General features: G+C 50.2%; 1 protein-coding gene across 1 annotated transcript in view; it reads left to right on the plus strand.

Moving 5' to 3' along the window:
• Window positions 1–210: 210 nt before the first annotated feature.
• INPP5J (inositol polyphosphate-5-phosphatase J) overlaps window positions 211–22,652 on the plus strand; it is a 54,850-nt gene continuing 32,408 nt past the window's right edge. Inside the window, exons 1-2 of the mRNA XM_063143733.1 lie at window positions 211–1,026; window positions 21,110–21,220. Of these exons, the coding sequence (XP_062999803.1) occupies window positions 233–1,026; window positions 21,110–21,220 (905 nt within the window). The 5' untranslated portion in view covers window positions 211–232. The remainder of the gene's footprint in view (window positions 1,027–21,109; window positions 21,221–22,652) is intronic.

The following is a 22,652-nucleotide window of genomic DNA, read 5'->3' on the forward strand; positions in this document are numbered from 1 at the left end:
GCTAGTTGGCCACTATGTGAACAGGGCTCTTCTGAAGTTCTCATGGACTTGCTTGCTTAAGGTGACTCTTGAACGCCACCAAGGCTTGCGGATCGCTTTGCACGGAGATTAGGATGGCAAGCCACAAGGCCTCATGAACCACACAGCTGCCTAACGCGCCTTTCCATTTTCCTTCTCCAAGGTGGAGTCGAGCCACCGTGGCAACGTGGATCAAGGCCCCCCCTCCCCCATCATGCCTCAACCTGTGTCGCCTCGGGGCAGCATCGCAGGACTGGTGTCGACGGGGCTCTTCTCTCCTGTGGCTAATCCGTTCGGCTCGGATGGGAGTGCCCGGTACCAGCCCGAGGGTTCCAGCAATGCCACGTACGCCGGAGGCAGCACGCCGGGCGGGACAAGGCCCGACTCCCTCTTTGACCCTTTCCACATCCGGCTGCAGCCTGACGGCTCTCGCCACACTGGCCTCGAAGAACGGACTGTGGGCCGGCCGCACCAGCCGCTCTCCTTGGAGATCAGCAGGGTGCAGCCGGAGGGCTCCGGCGGGGCCCAGGGCTTCAGCACCCCGACCTTGCGTTCCCCAGTAGAACTGCGTCCGTTGTCCCCAGCATCGGGCAGCTCCTCCTCCCTTTCCAACATGTCTCCCTCCATGAAGCTCAGCCAGTCGCCCAACAGGGGCCTGTTGCCGGACCTTTGCGCCTTGGACCCCATGACTTCGGGCATCCTGGCTGCGGTGGAGCTGAAGGACACGCTCCCGAAGGCCGAATCCAGCGACCACATCTGCCTGAGCCGCCCTGGCTCGTCCCACCGGCCCATCTCCCTCCCCAAAGCCGTTTCCAGCGAGTACCTCTCCAGCGGAAGGGTCTGCCCTTCCAAGTCCTCCATGCTCTCCAAGGCCGAGTCCGAGGAGGTCATCTCGTACACCCGGGTCAAGCACTCCCCCAAGTCCCACGACCTGGGCCACGTGAACTCCAAAGAGAGCATTCTGACAAGACTCAGCAAGTCCCACAGCCAGCAGGACTGCACGTTTCGGTGAGGCGGGCCTGGATGGGATGGAGAGCCGTGGCTCTGGTTGGGGGGCAGCGGGAGGGGGGCAGGAAGAGGGGAGGAGGTCATGAAGGTTGCCTTATGAAGTGGGGAGAGGGGCCAAGCTGAATCAGAAGAGGTCATGTTTACACCCGAAACTTGGAGCGGGATGGGTGCTGGACCAGTTTGACTGCCGTGGTTTTCTCCAGTACTTGAATCATGGGGTGGGTGGAGCTTAGGGGAGGTCCTGATGTAGGGCTGGGGAATCCAGACCCAGACTAACGGGCTCAAGTCACAGGAAGCCAGATTCTGGTTGGACATCAGGAAAAATGTCCTGACTGTTAGAGTGGTACGACAATGGAGCCAATGACCGCGGGAGGCCATGGGCTCTCCCACAGTGGAGGCCTTCAAGTGGCAGCTGGACAGGGATGCTTTAAGGTGGATTCCTTCACTGAGCCCCTTTCAACTCTACTATTGTATGATTCTATGTCCCGCCCCTTCCTCCTCCCCCCGCCCCCCCCCCGCCACAATTGTTTGGTTGTTTCTCTGCTTTTGTGCAGTATTTTTTTTAAAAAAAAACCCATTCTTTAAGAGGTCACATGCCTCCCCTGAGGCTTTTACCTCCCTCCAAGCAAGAGCTTTAAGCTACAATATGGCTGGTAATTTTGACTGCACCTCTTTTGCCTTTGGCCACGCCCATCGCTGCAACGTGGCCCCGCCCCCAGGACCTTCTCTGAAATGGAATTCTCCCCTCCGACTGGGGCTCCACACCGCTGCCTTAACGCCGCCTATGTAAACCTGCTCCCACAATTTCAACTCAACCATATTCTCGCCTCCCCCCTCGCCATGTAAATGCCCGAACCCCACTGCAATCCAAGCTTTGGTCTTCCCTCAAATAAACCTGGGGGTTGTGCTTTGCGGAGTGGGTGCAGGGAGGCTGAACTAGGTTATGGCTATTGTGCAGTTACGCCCTGGACTGGCACCGTCGGTGGTGTCAGTGGTCCCTCGTTTGAGGAGATAAGGGGAAAGGGGGGGTCCATTTCCCCCCTCCCCTGTGCCCCATGATGTTAAAAGCAGCCTTGCCTGCCTCCTGGCCCTATATTCCCGATTATGGACTGGGGTTAGATAGGCACCTTATCCACCTTGTTTTTGTACCAAGCAGTTTATGTTGGCACCTACAGATCCACTTGCCAGCTCGCCTGGGGTGAGCGCCATCTGGCAAGCAGGACACCCAGCACGATGCAAACCTCTTGCCCCCACAGGTCTCATTTCCACTGAATTTTCCATGCAGGAGCAGAGATGCCTGCTCACTGTTTCTTACCTTTTCCATATGCCTCGCAAATAAGCGAAGGGCCTGCCCCTCTGTGGGCCGTGACTGTGTGTATTACACTCATATTCCCTTTTCCCGATAGGGCTGCGGGCAGCACACGGTTCATCCCTTCCCTTTCATCCTCACAGCAACCCTGTGAGGTAGGTGAGAGAGTGATTGGCCTGAAGCAATCAATGAGCTTCATGGTGAAACCGGGATTTGAACCCAGGTCTCCTCAAGCGTCGTATTTCGGTGTTCGCGTCAAGCGTTTAAGATGTGTACATGAGGGCCTAACCCGCACTAGCCATTTATTCCAGAATAGCATCAAGGTCATCCCTACCACCCCACATGACGCACAGCTGATCCCACAGTGATCTAGGGAAGGGCCCTCAGTTTTCCTGGGATATCGATGACAGCTTTTGTCCCGTTTCTTTCCCCGCTCTCAAAAAATCCCAAAGTGCGTGGCTGGTGAGCCCTCCCCTCGCGAAGCTGTTGTTGCTCCTCGCAAGTAGCGGGGCACAGCGAACAGGCTGCATGGAGCCAGCCCGTGGGTCTTGGGGGTGAAGGGGAGAGCATTGTCTCTCCAGCCTCTGGATGGGTCTCGGGATCTTTCAGCGCCGAGAGTGTGCGCGTGCGTGTTTTAAAAAACTCATTGTCGCGCAGGATCGCAACTCTGCTCTTGCGCAAGTGTCAGGAGTCGTAAAAAGAACCCCAAATCTCGCCCTGGAACGGCGCTCCTTAATTGCGGGCAGACTCGCCGGCGTGTGCCCCGCGAGGGACGATTGCTGTGGCCAAAAACTTCACCGCCATTCCCACCCCCTCGAAAGGGCTTGAGGTGTAGATGAGCCCCATGAGGAGGGCTAGCGTGCTAGCTGGACCCGTGCCCATCCTTGTCCTTTTTGACGAGGGCGAATTTTGGTTTCTAAATCGCCCTGGCAGGGATCGAAAAGACACCCGACTGCGCAAGTTTGCTCTCAGGGTGTGGAAACCGACGATGTGATTGCCTTAATGAGGTTAAAGATTTCAAATTAGGGAGTGGAGTGGGAGGAGAGAAGGGGGAAAGATAATCACAGCTCAGTGCTACGTTTTCTGCGCACGGGGTGTGTGTGAGAGTGGGCGGAGGCGGAGATAGGGGGTGACGCTTTGTCCCTGCATAGCATGGCTAATTCTCATAGTCAGAGAAAAGGACATTGGCTTCTTGAGCTGAGGCGAATGTTGCCCACAGTCTCCATGGGATTTAGGAGCCCTCATGCCCACCCCTCCAAAGGGGGTGGGTGGGCACGAGGGGGCAACAGCTATGGCCCTTCAGGGGGCTTCCAGGTGAGGCTTTTATCGTGCCATGGCCCAGCGGAGGCTGGTGGCTCCGATGTCAGTGGGGCGGTGCATCCGCTCCGGGTTTCAGTCAGAACTCAAAAGGAGCTAGCCAAGGTGCTTTGGACAGCTCCTTCCGAGTTCTGACTGGTTCTGACTGAAACCCGGAGCGGATTCGCCACCCCACGGACATCAGAGCCAGCAGCCTCCACCACCATTGCCTCATTCATTGAGGGCTTCTCTGCATTAAAGAGAAATCTCTCAGCCTTTCCGGGTTTTTGTTTTCCCGAGTCTTCAGGGGTTTACAATCAGCAAACAATACATGAGCTTCCACCCCCGCTCCCATTTTTACTGGTTCCTTCCTGTATGTTTCATTTATACTGCCAGTAGATAGCGCTGCTCTATTGCATGTTTTTGATTTATTACTGCATTTTCGGTGACTTATAAACTGGCGGATTCCTGCTTGAAAACGACGGGAGAGGTTGATGATGTCGTGAAAAGGACCCGCAACCCTCTGTGAGTGAACCATCATGAGCACATGACAAATCCCTCCAATAGGAACCCTCCAGTGCTTACCCACCACTTTTTCCAACGTTCCCCCCTTTCCTTACCGCAGACATGCAGTTAAGAGAATTGCTACATTATGCCTTCTGGCAGCGACCTCTCGCACCCCGCTGTCCAGAAGCAACCTCCAGTTCTTCTCCTGTGGGAATGTCCTGAACTGCCTGTGTTAGATTTAGGGCAAAGCAAGTCCAGTTCCGCCTGTGCTGCAATGCTTTGCATGTTTTCCCTATGCACAATTGCATGTTCCCCAAGGACAGGAGAGTGCATTTCAGTAAGGGGGAGGGGCAAAGAGATTTTAACAGTGCAAGATTCTGAGCACGATTTAAAGGATTGTTCTTGGCTGATCAAGGCTAGAATCCTATGCATACTTACCTGGAAGAAAGCTCCATTAAACACAGCGTGATTTATTGCTGGCACGGGGATTGCCAGCATATTATATAGAGGTGAGTGAGAGTAAAAGAGCATTTTAAAGGAGCATTTAAGTACACTCTTGAGAGTATTTGCAAGATCATCGTTTCATCCACTTCCTAATAAGATCTCCAGTATTAAACAGGTCACACCGCATACGTGTTTTTAAGCCTCTGCCAGGTATACTGAATTCTACATCTGGGTCTTATGGTTCATAAGTGTAGTAATTCGCAGCGCAGGAATCAGCTAGAAATGTAGGTGTCGCTGTGGAATAATTACAAATAGTCTGAAGTTGTGTGTGGTTGGGGGGCGAGGGATGCCTCTCCCTGCCCAAGCTGAACCCAATAGTCCACTTGGCCAACTGGGGGAAACGTTGATTTGGACTTTGCCAGGGGGAAAGAGGGACGGGACGCTGATGTGTTCAGGGATTGGCTGCCCTGATCCCATTCATCTACCCTCTATTAAGGACCTCCGTATCCTTCAAAAGACAGTTCAGTGGTTGAAGTGAAAATTGAGACGTCCCTCCTCTCATCTCACGGATCACTTTCTGAGTCCAAAGGCCTGTTTTACTTCGAGAGGGTTGTGGTTCACCTTGAAGGGAACCGTCCTCCGATTACAGGCATATATGATATGTCGGGTCATCCTAAGCTTAGTTTGGGATGCAGATTCATTGAAACATTAGATCCTGACTCAGTTTACTGAATGAGCTCTGTGTTGGATTTCACACAAATGAGGAAATGGGGACAAGGAATTTAACGTCAGCATAATATCTCTCCCGCCCCCTCCACTCCACCACTATTTCATATTATTGAAAGAAGGACAGCAATGACTCTATAAACGCCTTTATTTTATTTTATTTATTTATTACATTTTTATACCGCCCAGTAGCCGAAGCTCTCTGGGCGGTTCACAAAAATTAAAACTAGGGATGTGCTCCGCTTCTAATCGGACTGGAGAAGCAGGAGCAGAGCGGGGGGCTTCGCCTGCCCTTAAGGCGGAGGCGAAGAGGATTGGGGGGCCAGCGGAGCGTGGCGAAGAGGATCGAGGTGAAGGCGGATCCTTCGCCTCGATCCGGAGCTCCGCCGGAAAGGTAAGTGGGGTTTACCGGGCCCTGCCGCTGTCGCCGTCGCCCATGCGGCGACGGCGGCAGGGCCCAGTAACCCCCCCCTCCTCTCCCTTGGTCCCTTGGTCACATGGGCGGCGACGGCAGCAGGGCCCGGTAACCCCCCTGCCCTCCTCTCCCTTACCTGCCTCCGTCCGCAGTCCGTCAGCGTCTTCAATTGAGCCCGCGGTTCCACCAGGAAGTCTGGGCCGCTTGCGGCCCAGACTTCCTGGTGGAACCGCGGGCTCAATTGAAGACGGCGACGGACCACGGACGGAGGCAGGTAAGGTCCCCCTCTCCCTTGGTCCTTTACCGGGCTCTGCCGCTGGGACTGCCTTGAGTCTCAGCATGCATATGTATCCCTGGACAAGCTATCATGGTGGCGAGTTTGAGATTTTTAACATGCAAATTGACGGAGCTATGGAAAGGGGTGTGAATGGGGTGTTGGATTTTCATAAATTCCCAAAAAATCAGGGGATGATGGGACTGCCTTGAGTCTTGGCGTGCGTGTGCACCCCTGGATAAGCTTTCATGGTGGTGAGTTTGAGATTTTTAACATGCAAATTGACGGAGCTATGGAAAGGGGTGTGAATGGGGTGCCTGGTTTTCATAAATTCCCAAAAAATCAGGGGATGATGGGACTGCCTTGAGTCTTGGCGTGCATATGTATCCCTGGACAAGCTATCATGGTGACGAGTTTGAGATTTTTAACGTGCAAATTGACGGAGCTATGGAAAGGGGTGTGAATGGGGTGCCCGGTTTTCATAAATTCCCCAAAAATCAGGGGATGATGGGACTGCCTTGAGTCTTGGCGTGTGTGTGCACCCCTGGATAAGCTTTCATGGTGGTGAGTTTGAGATTTTTAACGTGCAAACTGACGGAGCTATGGAAAGGGGTGTGAATGGGGTGCCCAGTTTTCATAAATTCCCAAAAAATCAGGGGATGATGGGATTGCCTTGAGTCTTGGCGTGCATGTGTATACCTCCATGAGGTATCATGGTGCCAAACTTGAGGTTTCTAACTTTAACAGAAAAAAAGTTGTATACTTTTTTAGCTTAATGCAAGCCTATGAGGGGGGGGGAAATGGAGCTCCGATCCGGATCCGGAGCTCTGAGCGGAGCGGAGTGGACATAGGCGGAGCGGGGGCGGGGCGGAGCGGCCTGATCCGCAAATCGCAGATCTGGAAGTGAAGCGGAGCGGGGGGTCCGTGCACACCCCTAATTAAAACCATAATAAAACTACCAACAGGTTAAAAACACAAATACAAAATACAGTATCAAAAGCACCACCAGGATAAAACCACGTAGCAAAAATTGATATAAGATTAAAATACAGAGTTAGGACAGTAAAAGTTAAATTTAAGTTAAAATTAAGCGTTAAAATACTGAGAGAATAAAAAGGTCTTCAGCCTTGTCTGGAAGCAAGCCTGATGTCCCCTGGTTTTTTCTTCCTCTTAGAATCAAGAGCCTCAATCCAGAGATGGAGTCGAAGGACAGCACAATTCACACGGGGCTTTTTTTCATGTAATGGCAGCAAAGCGTGGGTTAGTTAATTAATGCACACTTTGTTGTGGCACATGTGTTCTCGAGCCTTTTAAAATTATCAAACCCTGATCAGGCCAATCGGAGGTTGCTATGTGCCGCCCGAACCCAGGCGCAATAGCTTAACCGTGGGTTAAACAATCCACAGTTAACCTAACTACAAATTGTAGGTTATCTGTTGGGTTGTTTAACCTATGATTAACCCGAGGGTTGGAAAATCACATAGCAACCCCCAATAGGCCCAAGTGCTCCAACTGAAGGTTGGTTATTCAAAATGGCCGTGGCACGTGCAGGTCAAGCACCCACAACAAATTGTGGGCTAATAAATTAACACACCATTTCCCTCCGTTACATGAGAACCGGGTCACTGAGTGCTAACAGGCTGACAGTTGCATTGATTTGAGAAAGGCAGTGGAAAGAGCATTGGGTTTTGGATTTAGGGGTGTCCCGGATTCCAGTCTTGGCTTAATCAAGGATTCATTGCTGAGGAGAGGGGGGCATTTAGGCTAAACCCCTGATCAACCCTTGACCTCAAATCCACATCTACAAAATAAAAATAATGGATCTCAATTAAAAGTATTCCAAAGATGTGTGCTATAAGGAAAGGCCGTCTCAACCCAAGCTGGACTAAACTGAGTGGACATTTCGTCTGACCTGGTACAAGGCAGCTTTCAATGTGATGTTAATTTGGTAACGGGCGCATCTTCTGGGAGCTTAAGAGGCAGGCTCCTGCTACCTGGGATTGGGTCCATCTGATCCAGCCAGGAGAGGAAGCCTACAAAGCAAGGGGCCAATCAGGGGCTGCTGTTGTCCTGCCTTGGGGGTTTGCCTAGTCTGCGGAACCTTCCAGCTGCCTCCTAGCAGACTCAGGCTCCCAGCACAGAACCATCTCACCCCCCAGCGGCAACATCTTTTTGGGACTGGGAGCTTAAGAGGCAGGCTCCTTTGGGGGCAGGTCCGCCCCCAGCGGACCAAGGCGAGGGCCTGTCCCCTTATTTATTTATTTATTTATTTATTTATTTTATTTTATTACATTTATATACCGCCCCACAGCCGAAGCTCTCTGGGCGGTTTACAACATTGAAAATAGTAAACATTAAAAGTATACATTTTTAAAAAACAACAACATAAAAACAGTATAAAAACAACAGTATCCATTTAAAAACAACAATTCTGGGGTCCATTAAAAACAAACTTAACATTGTTAAATGCTGTTAAAATGCCTGGGAGAAGAGAAAAGTCTTGTCCTGGAGCCGAAAAGATAACAATGTTGGCGCCAGGCGAGCCTCATCGGGGAGATCATTCCACAGTCGGGGGGCCACCACTGAGAAGGCCCTCTCCCTTGTTGCCATCCTGCGAGCGTCCCTTGGAGTAGGCACTCGGAGGAGGACCTTAGATGCTGAGCGCAGTGTACGGGGAGGTTCATGTCGGGAGGGGCGCTCCGTCAGGTATTGTGGTCCCAAGCCATGTATTTGTTTTGTTTTCTCCCCCTACTGACTTATAATTTTGTTGTGAATTGTAAACTTTTTTTTTTAACATTTCTTTTCCTATGTTTTAAAACATATGTTTTAAACTTTGTAATACTGCCTTGAGGCCCAGTATTGGGCAAAAGGTGGGATACAAATAAATATAATAAATACATAATAAAATAAATATCTTATCACCAGCATGTGACACCTGTGTTGTCTGCCTACATGCTGCTGAGCCAGGTTTAATGGTTTGGTACTTGTTTAAAAAGGGACCAGGATACTTAAGAGATCCCCGGATCTCCCCGACTTTCTGAGTTGTACCTTCTTGGTAGGAGCATAGATGCTGGGTTCCGGTCCGTCCGGGCTTGGAATAGGGCCTTCTCTCTGAAACTCCCGACAATTACAAATTAGAAAGTGTCAACAGACCTTTTCCATCAGGCATTCCCAGGAAGGTAACCTTGTCCCCTGGGTGTCGCTTAGAAGTGATGCATAAATTAAATAAATAAATAAATTCGTTCTACTCTGCAATCACTCTTGCCTTTCACCGATTTAAAAGCCAAGAAGATGATTAGAGTACAATTAGAAAATGAATCTGTTATCAACAAATTGTATTAAAACACACACACACACACAAACTATGCTAGTATATTTTATATCTTTTTAATTTGTTTGCCTTAAATTTGCTTTGATGCATTTTTAGAAACTTTGGCAAGCTCCCCTATGTATTTTATTGAAAGGGGTTGGGGTGTGTGTTATACATCCCTCAAATAAAATTCAATAAACAAAGGGTTCAGGATCCCCAGCAGCTGAAGAATGTGAAACATCAGGCTGTGATATTGTTCAGTCCTGTGCATTCACCCACCTGTGTGCTAGAGTTGAGATGCTTCTACCAGTCTCCACAATCTTCTTGGAGATCTGACTTCTAGAGACCCTGGGGGAGCTGGGACGGCCACTTTTCCATCGCCCAAAAGGAGGAAACGCATCACACACGAAAAAGAAGGCCCAGATTTGCATATTTTTTGCATATGCTAATTTATGTGTGTAGATGCAAACTTAGAAATAATTTAGAAATAATTGTAACTTAAATAGAAATACAATGCATCTCACCATGGTGGGAGAGACTGACCAGGTGGTGTACCTGATGCTGCTCAGTCTACTGTCCAGGTGTTAACTGTTGGACAGGTAACTTCAAGGCTTCTGCTGCTGTCTCTCCTTATGGGTCCTTTAAATTAGACTTGCACCAGACAGCCTATTAAAAAGAAGGCACCTTCCAATAAAGGACTGTCCTCCTGTAATGTTAGGACACCTGGCCACGCTTCATGGAGGGAACTGAAGGACAACTCCCCAAGGAAGTTGTGCTACCAACACTCCAACAAGACCATCCCACCCTCACCCCAGACAAAAGAGGAGGGGCAGCAATCTACCAGGGACCGTGGGTGTTGTTACAGGAGGGCATGCCTGTGACTGTGCCCCGGATCTTTTTTTTAAAGTGCTTAGCAATGATCCTGGCAGGGGCAGGTTGCCAGAAAATGGCAAGGCTGGCTGGGAATTCTGGGAGTTGCAGCCCCACACATCTGGAGGGGGCCAGGTTGGGGGAAGTCTGGTCTATGTGGTACAAATCAATGGGACTAGCAGGGTGCATGGTTCCTGCCAGGCCTCTCCCAGGCCTGGATCTCCTGACCCCGGCCTCTTCCGCCCACTCGACCCAATCAGCTTTCTTCCATCTGCAAAGAACCTTTGGCTGGCTCAGGTTGCCAGCTGGCTCTTTTCTATGTGTGCAGTTTAATTGCGCTAATGACCTGGGATTTATAATCCCAGCAACACGCCGGTGAGCCCACAACAGACGGCGTTTGTTCAAGGGCTTCTGCCAAGCATTTTTTTTAAAAAAAGGCAGCCAAGCATACTAATCATATTAATGCGTCACTTTTACGCTGCACATGCCAAGTGCTCAAAGCACTTTGCCTGCATGATTGCAATAGCTCTTACAACAACCCTGTAGGGTGGGCCAAGAGAGTGGCGCAGCTGAGATTTGACCTTTAGCCACTCTGCTACAACGGCTCCTAGGGAATAGACGGCTGGCTCAAAAACCAGTGGCAGGTTTGCCTTCCCTGGTCTGTTTGGCCCCCTAGCTCCTCCACCCCATAGAGCTTTTGAGGGCAGAGAGGGGTGTGTGTGCTGTTGCACTGCCCTGTTTGTGGGTCCCTGGTTGACAGTTGGTTGGCCTCTGCGTGAACAGAGTGCTGGACTAGATGAACTTTCAGCAGGGCTCTTATTTTTTATTTATTTATTACATTTATATCCTGCCCTTTTTCCTCCAAGGAACACAAGGCGATGTACATGTTCTTCCTCCTCCTCTCCATTTTATCCTCATAACAACAACCCTGTGATGTAGGCTGAGCTGAGAGTTTCTGACTGGCTCAAAGTCACCCAGTGAGCTTCTGTTGCTGAGTGGGGATTAGAACCCGAATCTCCTGACTCCCATTCTGACACTGTAGCCACTACACCACACTGGCTTCTTCTGTTCATATTCCCTGGTCTTTCTTTCTCGGGTGGGGAGGAGAGAGACCGGAGGAGGCCTGAAGGCCTTGCAAAGTCAGGCCAGGCTCACATGAACCGTGACTTCCGCTGATGCACGCTTGAAGTCTTCTGCTGTTTGCTGGTGTTTGTATTTTCCAAATGTCTCTTTCTAATAGGGTTAGTCCTGATTTCCTGATCCCTAGTGAATCATGGCTTCTCTTTTCTCCTTTCCCCCCCGCTTTCAGGGTTTGAAATGTTAGAACGTGCCTGTGAGTTCTCATGCTTCAGTGTTCATCTCCTTCTGCATAGTCTCTGGAGCAGGGATGGGGAACATATGCCACCCCTCCCAGGTGTTGGATTCCAATTCCCATGTGCCATCCTAACCATCCTAGCCAATAGTGAGGCATGATGGGAGTTTCAGAACACACATTCCCCCTTCCTACTCTAGAGCATCCTCCCCTATCCTGCCACTCTCCAAATGGGGATGATATGCATTGGGATATGCTGGGGATGATGGGCATTGTCCATATCTGGAGGAGAAGCTGCTCGAGAACTTACATTGTGGTAAACTGCCCAGACAGCTTCAGCTGTGGGTCAATATAGATATTAAATTATTATTATTATTATTATTATTATTATTATTATTATTATTATTATTTCTGTGTAGGGCTTAGGGTGGCCACTTAACCCCCAAATGGTGACCACTCCCACAACCCTGTTTTGAATATGTTAATTCATATGCACAGGTGCATTTAGGTCCCGCCAGGGTGGGGAAGAGTGTACAGGTGACCCATGCACCTGCCTGCTCAGTCTGCTGACCAGGTCTTAACCGCAGGTGGGGTAACATCAAGGCCCTGCTCTGCTTTCCCTTCTTCAAGTTCTTTCTTTTCAAACTAGGCTTAGATCGGACAGCCTTTCAAACAGAGGACTGTGTTCTGCAAAGTAGGACCCGTGGCCACCCTAGTAGGGCTGCATGCATCTCGTTTCTAGTACCCAAGCTGCTAACTGCTTGCGCATGGGAGTGTGCTTCTCCTGGCCCTTCCTCCCTTGCTGCCCCATAGGCTTGGGGCAGCCTCTGAGAATGTCCCCACGAGGCCACCTCTCCCACTTCCTTCTAATTCCTCCCCAAAGCGGGCCTTTCCCAAGGAGAGTTCAGCTCAGCCCTGTAGCTCCCAGGCATGCCCCACTGCCTGTCACGTGCCATGCGTGTGGAAAGACGCCAGATACATACTTAACAATAACAAGGAGCAGGTAGTCCACGTGACCCGTCATTTTGCACAAGGTGGCTGCAGAGGGATCCTTTGAACGCTTGCTATCATATGGTAGGGCCATCCATGTTTTTCTAGTATCTCTTTAATGGAAAGGACAAATACCCTTCAGGCTTTTAAATCAGTGGAAGAGGCAGTCAGAGTGCGGAGTAGATCCTTCAGCGATGCATAAGGGGGGAGGGTGGTCAGGCATAAGAACTGGTGGGTTTTCACCTGCAAAATGTCAGAAGCAACGCAGTTTACCCAGCACACCATGTCTCAGAAGCTTGCAGGTTAGGCTACAATGCCCACCTTCCCCAACCATTGGCATAGTGGCTGGGGATGATAGACATTGTAGCCCAACACATCTAGGGGGCACCAGTTTTGGGGAGTGTGCTCTAAAAGTTACATCCTGAGCGGAGTTTCATTTGGTTATTCGGCCGAAATAACCAACTGTGCAGAGTTGATTAGTTGAACATCCATTGGTTATCGTGTCCTGTGTCTGTTGACTGTTTCGTCACACACAGTTGGTTATTTTCGGTGACTACGGAGTCCCCTGGCAAGAGCAACCAAAGTGACTGCTGCTGCTCTTGTTCAGCCAGCAGAACTCGCAGTGGTTGATGGGATACCAGTGGGAGGACTGAGGGGTGGGGAGAGGGTCGGGGATGTGTCAATCAAACACACCATTGACTCAGCTCAACGCTGGCCTAAATCCACACCACACTTGATCATAATCATGTCATGTCGGGAGAACCCCCTCGATAATCAACTGTGGAGTTCACTATTAACCCATGACTGACTATTGTGTTGTCTGAATGCAGCCAGCGTGTGCAGCTGTAACCTCTGTCTCTATGGATCCTGGGTGCTCAGCTGGAATAAAACCTGCAAGGACCTGAATGGAACACAATTCCTTTAGTGAGAGCCACATTCACTCAAAATAGAACAGCGACTGCCTGCGTTCAGCAATCTGTTCAACGCAAGAACAGGGCAACCAATAGCCCCTCCTAGCCCAGATAGAAGCAGGTGATCCTTGCTTGCAAATCTTCACAGTCAGCTGGTCCAAATGTTCCTCTTGTTCACCAAGGTGCCGGATAGTTCAGAGCTTTTTCCTCAATAGACACCTTCACTCCCAAAACAGCAAGACAACAGTAGCGATCATAAATTGCAGCGTGAAGGTCACAGCTCTGCAGTAGATGCCACAAATACCAGAGATGCAAAACTGGGTTCCCCACCCCCTTGCTTGTTAATCATTAGAGTGGGCAGGTGTCCTACTTTACTCTTGGTTTTCGAGAGCCAGCAGAGGACAGTCCTCTCTTTGAAAGTCTCCTCTATTTGATGGTCTGCCCAGTCCAAGTCCGTTTTAAAGTCAAGGAGGGAGAACAGGCGCGCGCGTGGGGGGGGGGTGTCTTGATACAGTCCACCTGGCCAACAGATTGAGCAGCGCCCAGGTCACCTGGACAGTCATCTTGACTACGGTGAGATATATTGTGGGATATGGGAACACAGGGAGCTGCTTTATACCGAGTCAGGCCCTGGGTCCATCTAGCCTAGTATTGTCGACACGGACTGGCAGCAACGTCTCTCCAGGGTTTCAGGCAGGGTCCCTTCCTAGCCCATCCTGGAGGTGCTGCCGGGGATGGAACCTGCGACCTTCTGCATGCAAAGCAGGGGGCTCTAACATGGAACCACGGTATTGCTATTTAAATAATAGTTATTATTTCTAAAGCTGCACCTGTGTACATACATTTACATATCCAAATAGCATGCAAATCGATGTCCTCTTGTGTCTTCTTTCCTGCTGATTTTGACAATGCATAAATGGGGAAAAGGAACAGGGAGTGAAGAGGTGCTGCTGCATAGCACCCATGTACCATCTTTGCCAGGGGTGCAGAACCCACGGCCCCATGGAGCTTAACTGTGCCCACCCCCAGGATGCCTTGTCCTTCTCCCCCTCTGCCAAATTCTCCCTCCACCCATTTCTTGCCTATTGTGCCATTGTAGTTGTCCTCCTCCACCGATCCTCTTGGTTGACTCTTTCCCTGCTGCCAGCGACGAGGAAAGAGCAAGCAGTGCCTGGATCCCTGGGGTCTGTGCATGTGCATGTGTGAATTTGCAGCCCCCAATCCAGGGTCAGGTGCAGCCCTCAGGGCCAAAAAAGGTTGTGCACTTCTGATCTATGCGGTGTAAAGGCTCTGACTGTGCAATCCCAGGCATGTCTACTCAGAAGTAAATCCAGTTGAGTTCAATGGTGCCTACTCCCAGGTATGTATGTGTAGGATTGCGCCTTAAAGGTCATTTTTTTTACCACTCGTCTACCGCCAGTGCGCCTGACATCTCGTGCCTCCGGATCTCTTATTTTTGGATGAACTGTGCTTGGGGCCGGTTTTACCGCTCTTTGGTGGGTTGGGGCTGTGAGAAGTGCAGGGAGCTGAGGAGGCTGCAAAGAGATGAACACAGACAAGCATTTTCCTGCCTTTCCACCCTGGACGTCCAATCACACAAGCATTGGGCAAGTTGGATGCCATACCTGCCCACCTGGGAAGAATGGCACCTCACGGTGGGTTTCTGAGCCACATGGCGAAATGCTGTTCAGCGCCTTGGCCCAATGCTCCGGATTCCTGATGACGATCATTTATTTCAATTTTATTTATTTTTATTTATTGCTGCATGTATATCCCGCCCCTTTCCCTCATGCAGGGAACCCAAGGCAGCTTATGAAGTCCTCCTGATCTCCATTCTATCCTCACAACAACCCTGTGAGGTAGGTCAGGCTGAGAGCCAGTGACAGACACAAAGTCACCCAGTGAGCTTCTGTTGCTGAGTGGGGACTCGAACCCAGATCTCCCGACTCCCAGTCCAACGCTCTAACCACTACACCACACTGGCTACTATTACTCAGCTGTGCAGCTAGGGCTGAATCTTAGGGCCAACATCCAGGGCCCCATTCCCCAGGGGTCCCACAAATGACCACCCAGAGAGCGGCAAATGATGAGAACATCTGGATAGCAGATGCTAACTCCATTTCATTCCTGTGGTCACCATGGTGCTATGATTTAAGTGAATTTAAAATGCAGAACTGCCCATGCTCAGAGGATTATTATTTTTTTTTTAAAAAAATCACGATTGGCAACACAGTTTTGTTGTTTTTATTGTTTTGACAAATCAGGCATATAAGAGGCACTTGTAAAGCAATTTGGATGCAGTGGGAGGGTGTGTGTGTGTGTGTGTGTGTGTGTGTGTGTGTGTGTGTGTGTAGAGAAATATTACTCAACTCCTTCACAACTGAAGCGATACACATGGCTGTTTAAAAGCCTCCACTACGCCAACCCCCCCTCCCGCCCACAATAAGACAATTAAGCCCTATCTAGCTGCTCCACTGCTACTCCTTGTGACTTGCCTTCCACATGCAACTTCCTAAGCTAGCAATAGCTCAATCCCGGGGCGAGACTCTGGAGATCACGGTCTCTCTGCAGCTTTCCTGTCATTTCAAAGGCCTCCCAACAACCAGCTGCCACACCTTCTCCAGAGACTTGGCTCCATCAGCGGAGGACACAGATGTGCTCCACTCCCCCTGGACCAGGATCAGGCTCTATACATTCCCTCCTCTTCAGGTCAGGGTTCTCAGAAAAATCATGGAACAATGGGGCAACACCAGTGTCCTGAGATCCATTCAGGTTAGAGCAGTATGACAACAGAGCCAATGACTCAGGGAGGTGGTGGGCTCTCCCACACTAGAGGCCTTCAAGAGGCAGCCGGACAGCCATCCGTCAGGGATGCTTTAAGGTGGATTCCTGCATTGAGCAGGGTTGGACTCCATGGCTTTGTAGGCCCCTTCTAACTCTACTAGTCTATGATTCTATGTTGGGGATGTGTGGGGCAGTGGAGGCTGGTGGCTCCGATGTCAGTGGGGTGGTGAATCTGGTGCGGGCTTTAGTGAGAACTCTAAAGGAGCTATCTTTAGATGGCTTTGTGCCTTGGGGAGCTCCTGTAGGGTTCTGTCTGGTCCTGACTGTAACCTGGAGCAGCTTCACCATCCCACTGACATTGGGACCACCAGCCTCCACTGGTATTGGGCCCATCAATGGGTGTGGCAGCTGTGTAGGTGCCCTTCCCATGCCTTACAATCCTTGCCTCCAGTGGAGCCAATCTGGAAGCACCCCGCAAAGAGCCAAAACTCACTCTCTGTGTGAGTGAGTGAGTGAGTGAGTGTGTGTGTGTATGAAACGTACCACACAATTTTGCAAGGGTGCAGCCAATGCACGGTGTTGGTGGGCTATCTCCCCCTCCCACACCGACATACATCATCACCAAGAAACTGCTCCTCTCCACTCCAATACTTTGCGTGCTTTTTGCATTATTATTTTTTTAAAAAACATTTTTTTAATGAGCCATCCAATGAATGGATAAACATGTGAATGTTCATGTAGCATTTTTTTTTAAAAAAATAGCTTTTTAAAAAGGCAAACAGCCCACCTGAGCCAAGAGTGGGAGGTGAGAATTGGCGACTGACGGTTGAGACAGCCATCAGTTTTCTATCTGGCAGCTCAGGGATGAAGCTGGGCATACCCCACGCACAGCTGAGCAATGCGCTGTCACGGCCCATGTATGGCAGCATATATCAGACTGGGGCCTAGAAATGTCCGGGGTGGGGTGGGGAGGGGGTTCTTCTTCCACAAAGAAGTGGAGGGAATATGGAAAGGGCCAAATTCCAAACTTCAGAGAAACTGGGGGGGGGGGATTGCAGTAGTGGGTGGAGCCAAAGGCAAAGGGGTGGCACCAAAGCAAACCGGGTGGGCCCAAAAATATCTAAAAGAATGCCAGCATTATGTAGCTAAAAGCTCTTCATGCCAGTAACAGAGAGCTTCTCTACATTAAGCAAAAAACAACGCCTCCTGACTGGGCTTTTTTTCTTCCAGAGTCTTTCCAGATTTACAATGAGCTCCTTTAGACGGTGAGCCCATGATTTGGAATTGAAAACTTCCCTTCTGGGCAATGCTCTATATGTTCGATGAAACAGCACCATCTAGTGTTGGAATTATAGCACATTTCACACCACCAAAATGGCGCCGTTAACTGTTATTACATGTCTCCTCTGACCTTTTTGAAAGGGGGATAAAGGGGGAAAAGAGTGAGAGATGTCCAGGAGGTTGGCGACGTCCTGTAAAGGGCCTGCAAAGTTTTGAGAGTGACGAATCACAAATGTGCAATAAATTGCTCGTGTAGAGAAGCAATGCCCCTTTTAGAATGGGGGGGAACTGCAGAAAAGCTGGGAGACCACGGAACGACCTGTGCTTGAGAGAAAGGGGGGGGTCAGGGAAGGGCACTTTGGGCCCCTGGGCCTAAGGTTCCCCACCCCTGGGTTATGGGCATAAAATTTATCTGTAACTTTCCCTTCTGGGTTGAAAAGCAGCTGGGAGGGTTGATATTAAATGGGGAAAATAGCCAGAATTCCCCACCCCCTGCTTCCTCACCCCATATTGTTCTCCCGCAGAGGATGCTTTCAGGTTTTTTGTTTTTTGTTTTTTTAAAAAGCTGGCATCAAATATACGTGCACAATCTACCATGTGTTATTTGGCTATCCCTCAGGTGGTAGGCATCTGACTGAGGTGTTTTATTTTGGAGTGCAGGGGTGGGGGCTTACACAATTGAATATTCTTCTACTCACACATACTGATTCCTTGCATGTAGAAAACTAGCAGGCAGTAGGCTAGGGGAGAGCCCCTCTGTGTGACATGCTAGTTTTCTAAGTGAAGGGAATGGACTTCTTTATTCTGAAAGAAGGAACTTTTGATCTTTATACAAATCTATGGTGCGACCACACTTAGAATACTGCGTACAGTTCTGGTCACCACACCTAAAAAAGGTATTATAGAGCCGGAAAAAGCGCAGAAAAGGGCAACTAAAATTATCAAGGCGCTGGAGCATCTCCCATATGAGGGAAGGTTACAACAGTTGGGATTGTTTAGCTTGGAAAAAAGGAGGCTAAAGGGAGACATGACAGACGTGTACAAAACTATGCCTGAAGTGGAGAAAGTGGATAGGGAAACATTTTTCTCCCTCTCCCATAATACTGGAACCTGGGGTCATCTCACGAAGCTGATTGGTGGGAGATTCAGGACAAATAAACTTCTTCACACAGCGCATAGTTAAACTATGGAACTCACTACCACAAGAGGTAGTGATGGCCACCAATTTGGATGGCTTTAAAAGGGGGTTGGATGAATTCCTGGAGGAGAAGGCTATCGATGGCTACTAACTCTGATGGCTTTGTGCTACCTCCAGTACCTATGGCAGTAAGCCTATAAGCACCAGTTGCTGGGGAACATGGGTGGGAGGGTACTGTTGCACCATGTCCTGCTTTGTTGGTCCCTAGCCACTGTGTGAACAGTGTGCTGGACTAGATGGACCCTCGGTCTGATCCAGCAGGGCTCTTCTGATGTTCTTATGATCGCATGAGCCTTCCCAGTGCCCTGAAGTGGTGCTACCCAGGCATAGGTTTTACAACTTCAATGAGTACTTTGGCCTTTGATTGAGCGGAAGAAACTTGAGTAGACCGGTTAGGGAAGGCTGTAAAACGCACAGGATGTTTGGCTACATGAGAGTTGTGTGTCAATTGCGTTATAGTGCATTATAGGATCTGATAAAGGGTGTGTGTGTGTGTGCTCGCTCCAAACCTTGCAGAATGATCTTCCAAGCCCCAGATGGGGCCGTGTGGTTGTATGCTCTCTGTAGAAAATTGCTACTTGGAAACTGGCAACTGTCTGTGTTCATGCACGGAGCTAGTGGGCACACATGGATCTACCCACATGGATCTACCCCCTCCAAGGGATTCCTCCTGTGTGCAGGATTTTCCGCAGAAAAGAAAGCTGTAGTGTGAACTGGACAGATGTAGAAGCAGCCTTAGCTGTTCTCAAGATCAACAGCTCCAACTGTTGCAAGGACTGTCACAGTGGAGGCTGGTGGCTCCGATGCCAATGGGGCAGCAAATCCGCTCCGGGTTTCACTCAGAGCCAGACAGAATTCTAAAGGAGCTCTCCAAGGTGCAGACTTGGAGAGCTCCTTTAGAGTTCTGCCTGGCTCTGAGTGAAACCCGGAGTGGATTTGCTGCCCCATTGGCATCGGAGCCACCGGACTCCTTGGACAGTCAAAGAAATCACAGAAATGGCTGCTCAACAGTGGATTTGGGGGCCAAAGCCAAGACCCTGCAGCCTTCGAAATGACTACCCAGTAGGGGTGTGCATGGACCCCCCGATCCTCTTCGCGGCTGATCCGCAAATTGTGGATCGGGCCCGCTCCGCCCCGCCTCGATCTGCCTGGGGGCCACTCCGCTCCGGAGCTCTGCAGCGTCGGGGAGTGGTGTCAGGTAAGGCCCCCTCCCTCCTCTCCGTTACCTGTGTCCGTCTGCGGTCCCGCGGCTGCTTCAACTGAGCCCGAGGACTCAACCAAGAAGACTAGGCCGCAGTTGCGGCCTAGTCTTCCTGGTTGAGTCTTTGGGCTCAATTGAAGCAGCTGCGGGACCGCAGACGGATGCAGGTAAGGGAGAGGAGGGAGGGTTTTTTTACCTGGCCCTGCCGCCGTCGCCGCATGGGCGGCAGCGACAGTGGCAGGGCCAAGTAAACCCCACTTACCTTTTTTGCGGAGCTCTGGATCGAGGTGAAGGATCCGCCTTCACCTCAATCCGCTCCGCAACGCTCCGCGGTTCCCCCGATCCTCTTCACCAACACCTTAAGGGGAGGCGAAGCCCCCCGATCCGCTCCTGCTTCTCCGGTCCAAGGAGAAGCGGAGCACATCCCTACTACCCAGAGAGCGGCAGGCGCTGAGGGCATCAGGGCAGCAGAAGCAAACCCCATTCATTCATCAAACCCCCAAAGTCAAGATAATGGTATGCTTTAAAGGAGTTTAAAATGAAAAAGCGCACATGCTGAGAGTATTATTATTATTATTATTATTATTATTATTATTATTTTAAAATCAGGGTTCGCAAACCATTTTGTTGTTGTAAAGCATGACATGGTAATTGGAGGAAATGTTAGCAGTGTGTCTCCACCACTGGAGTAATACCTTGGGCCCATCAAAAGGGAGGCCCCATAAGATGTCCAGGTTCTAAAATGACCTCGCAAACACTGCTGTTCCTTGTCTCCATCTTTGGTCCGGTTCACATGGTAGTTTCCCCAAGTGATCCTTCCCATGGCTGGGGAATGGCCACGTTCAGAGACAGGGTGCCCATTTGAGTCCAGAGGAGCTATATGGACATGTTTTATAGAAGCATAGAATAGTAGAGTTGGAAGGGGCCTATAAGGCCATCAAGTCCACCCCCCTGCTCAGTGCAGGAATCCACCTTAAAGCATCCCAGACAGATGGCTCTTGAAGGCCTCTAGTGTGAGAGAGCCCACAACCTCCCTAAGTCATTGGTTCCATTGTTGTACTGTTATAACAGTGAGGATGTTTTTCCTGATGTCCAGCCGTAATCTGGCTTCCTGTAACTTGAGCCCGTTATTCCATGTCCGGCACTCTGAGATGATGGAGAAGAGATCCTGGCCCTCCTCTGTGTGACAACCTTTCAAGTTTCGGGGGTAGGGAAGGGCCTACTGATCCTTGACGCTCCCTCTGCTTCTTCTTAGCATCACTGTGATCACCTGGAACGTCGGCACGGCCATGCCTCCCAGCGATGTGACGTCCCTCCTGCACCTCAACACGGGGGACTCCAATGATGCGGACATGATCGCTATTGGGTAAGGAAAAGGGCTGGCAGGGACACCCCTCTTGGGTGTGAGCCTCCGCCCAATACAATCTTGCAGTGTGATTTGGCAGTGAGACAGGCGTTCCCAACGGTGGGTTGGGAAACCCACAAAGGTTCCTCCGCATGACGGGTTGAAGCATGCGCTGGAAAAGTAAGTATCCACCCTCTGGAAGGCACCATGGAATGTTGTTCCTTGCTGCTCTATCCAATAGTGACAGCATGCTGAGGGAGTGACCGGATCTCCTGATGATATAAATGTACTACTGCTACTATCATCATCATCATCATCATCTTCTCTGATCAGGAAGGAAAACCCTTGTCTTATTTACCTAATGAAACAGAGGTCATTCTTTCTATCCGCTTCAATTATGCCTATTCCTTTTGTCCCTCTTGTTGCTGGTCAAACAGGTTTTCCAGGGTTTTTGGAATGATACCCAAAAAAACACTGCAAACCTATTTAACTAGACATAAAAGTGGGCTGAGTGAACGTACAATCCCCCTTTTAAACCACCTTCTGCTACCAGAGAGAAAGAAAGAAAGGAAGGAAGGAAGGAAGGAAGGAAGGAAGGAAGGAAGAAAGGAAGAGCATCTTTCTCCAGGCCGAGATGAACGACTCATCGTGCATCCTCTCAAAAGGTTGGCCTTATCCATGTGGAAACTTCAGCTGACCTGAGAGGGAGGCTCTGGGGGGAAGTTTGGGTTGACTCGAACGTTTCCATTTCTTCTGTCCCGCTCTCTGAAGCCCTGTTTAAGGGCTGCAGCTGACCCACGCAGGAGATCAGGGCTGGCTCCGGGTTTGGAGGGCCCCTGGGCATCGCTCCCTCAACAGCCCTCCTCCTGTCAGTACGTCTCCCTCCTCGCCACCAGCTCCTCTTGCTCCTCCTCCTCTGCCTCATCACTGCGACCGCTTGCTTGCCTGTGTCAGGGAAATTTCCCCGTATCCAGTAGGGAAGGAGCGACTCCAGACTGGTCCAGATTCAGAGGCTTTATTAGAACTACACGTGTAGGAGAGAAGCCCACCTCCAGCAAGCAGAAGGCTGAACTCCCTTCCCATCATCCACACCAGCATACTTTTATACTCATCCAAGTTGCCCTGATGAAATCATACTTTTCCCTCCTCCTTCCCGTGACTGATCACAAGTCCCATACATGTTCCGTAAACGAAAACCATTCTTACATAAACAATGCCATATTTTGGGAGCCTATGACCAATACAAAATGTTGCATACTGTTCTTTGACAAGCCCCATCGCAAGGACGTTTCAGAAAGTCTTGAGTATACCCTGACCCTTCCAAAATGCCCAGTTGGGGGACTTAGGTGAGCCTGGTGTACTTTCAGCAGTGTTCAAAAGAAACCTGTCAAGGCTTCCAGCTAGCTTGTCTTGTTGCTCCTGCTCTATCTTCCTCCTCTTCCTGCATTGTGCA

The sequence above is a fragment of the Elgaria multicarinata genome, chromosome 18, assembly GCF_023053635.1.
Source record: "Elgaria multicarinata webbii isolate HBS135686 ecotype San Diego chromosome 18, rElgMul1.1.pri, whole genome shotgun sequence".
In the NCBI taxonomy this organism is placed as follows: Eukaryota; Metazoa; Chordata; class Lepidosauria; order Squamata; family Anguidae; genus Elgaria; species Elgaria multicarinata.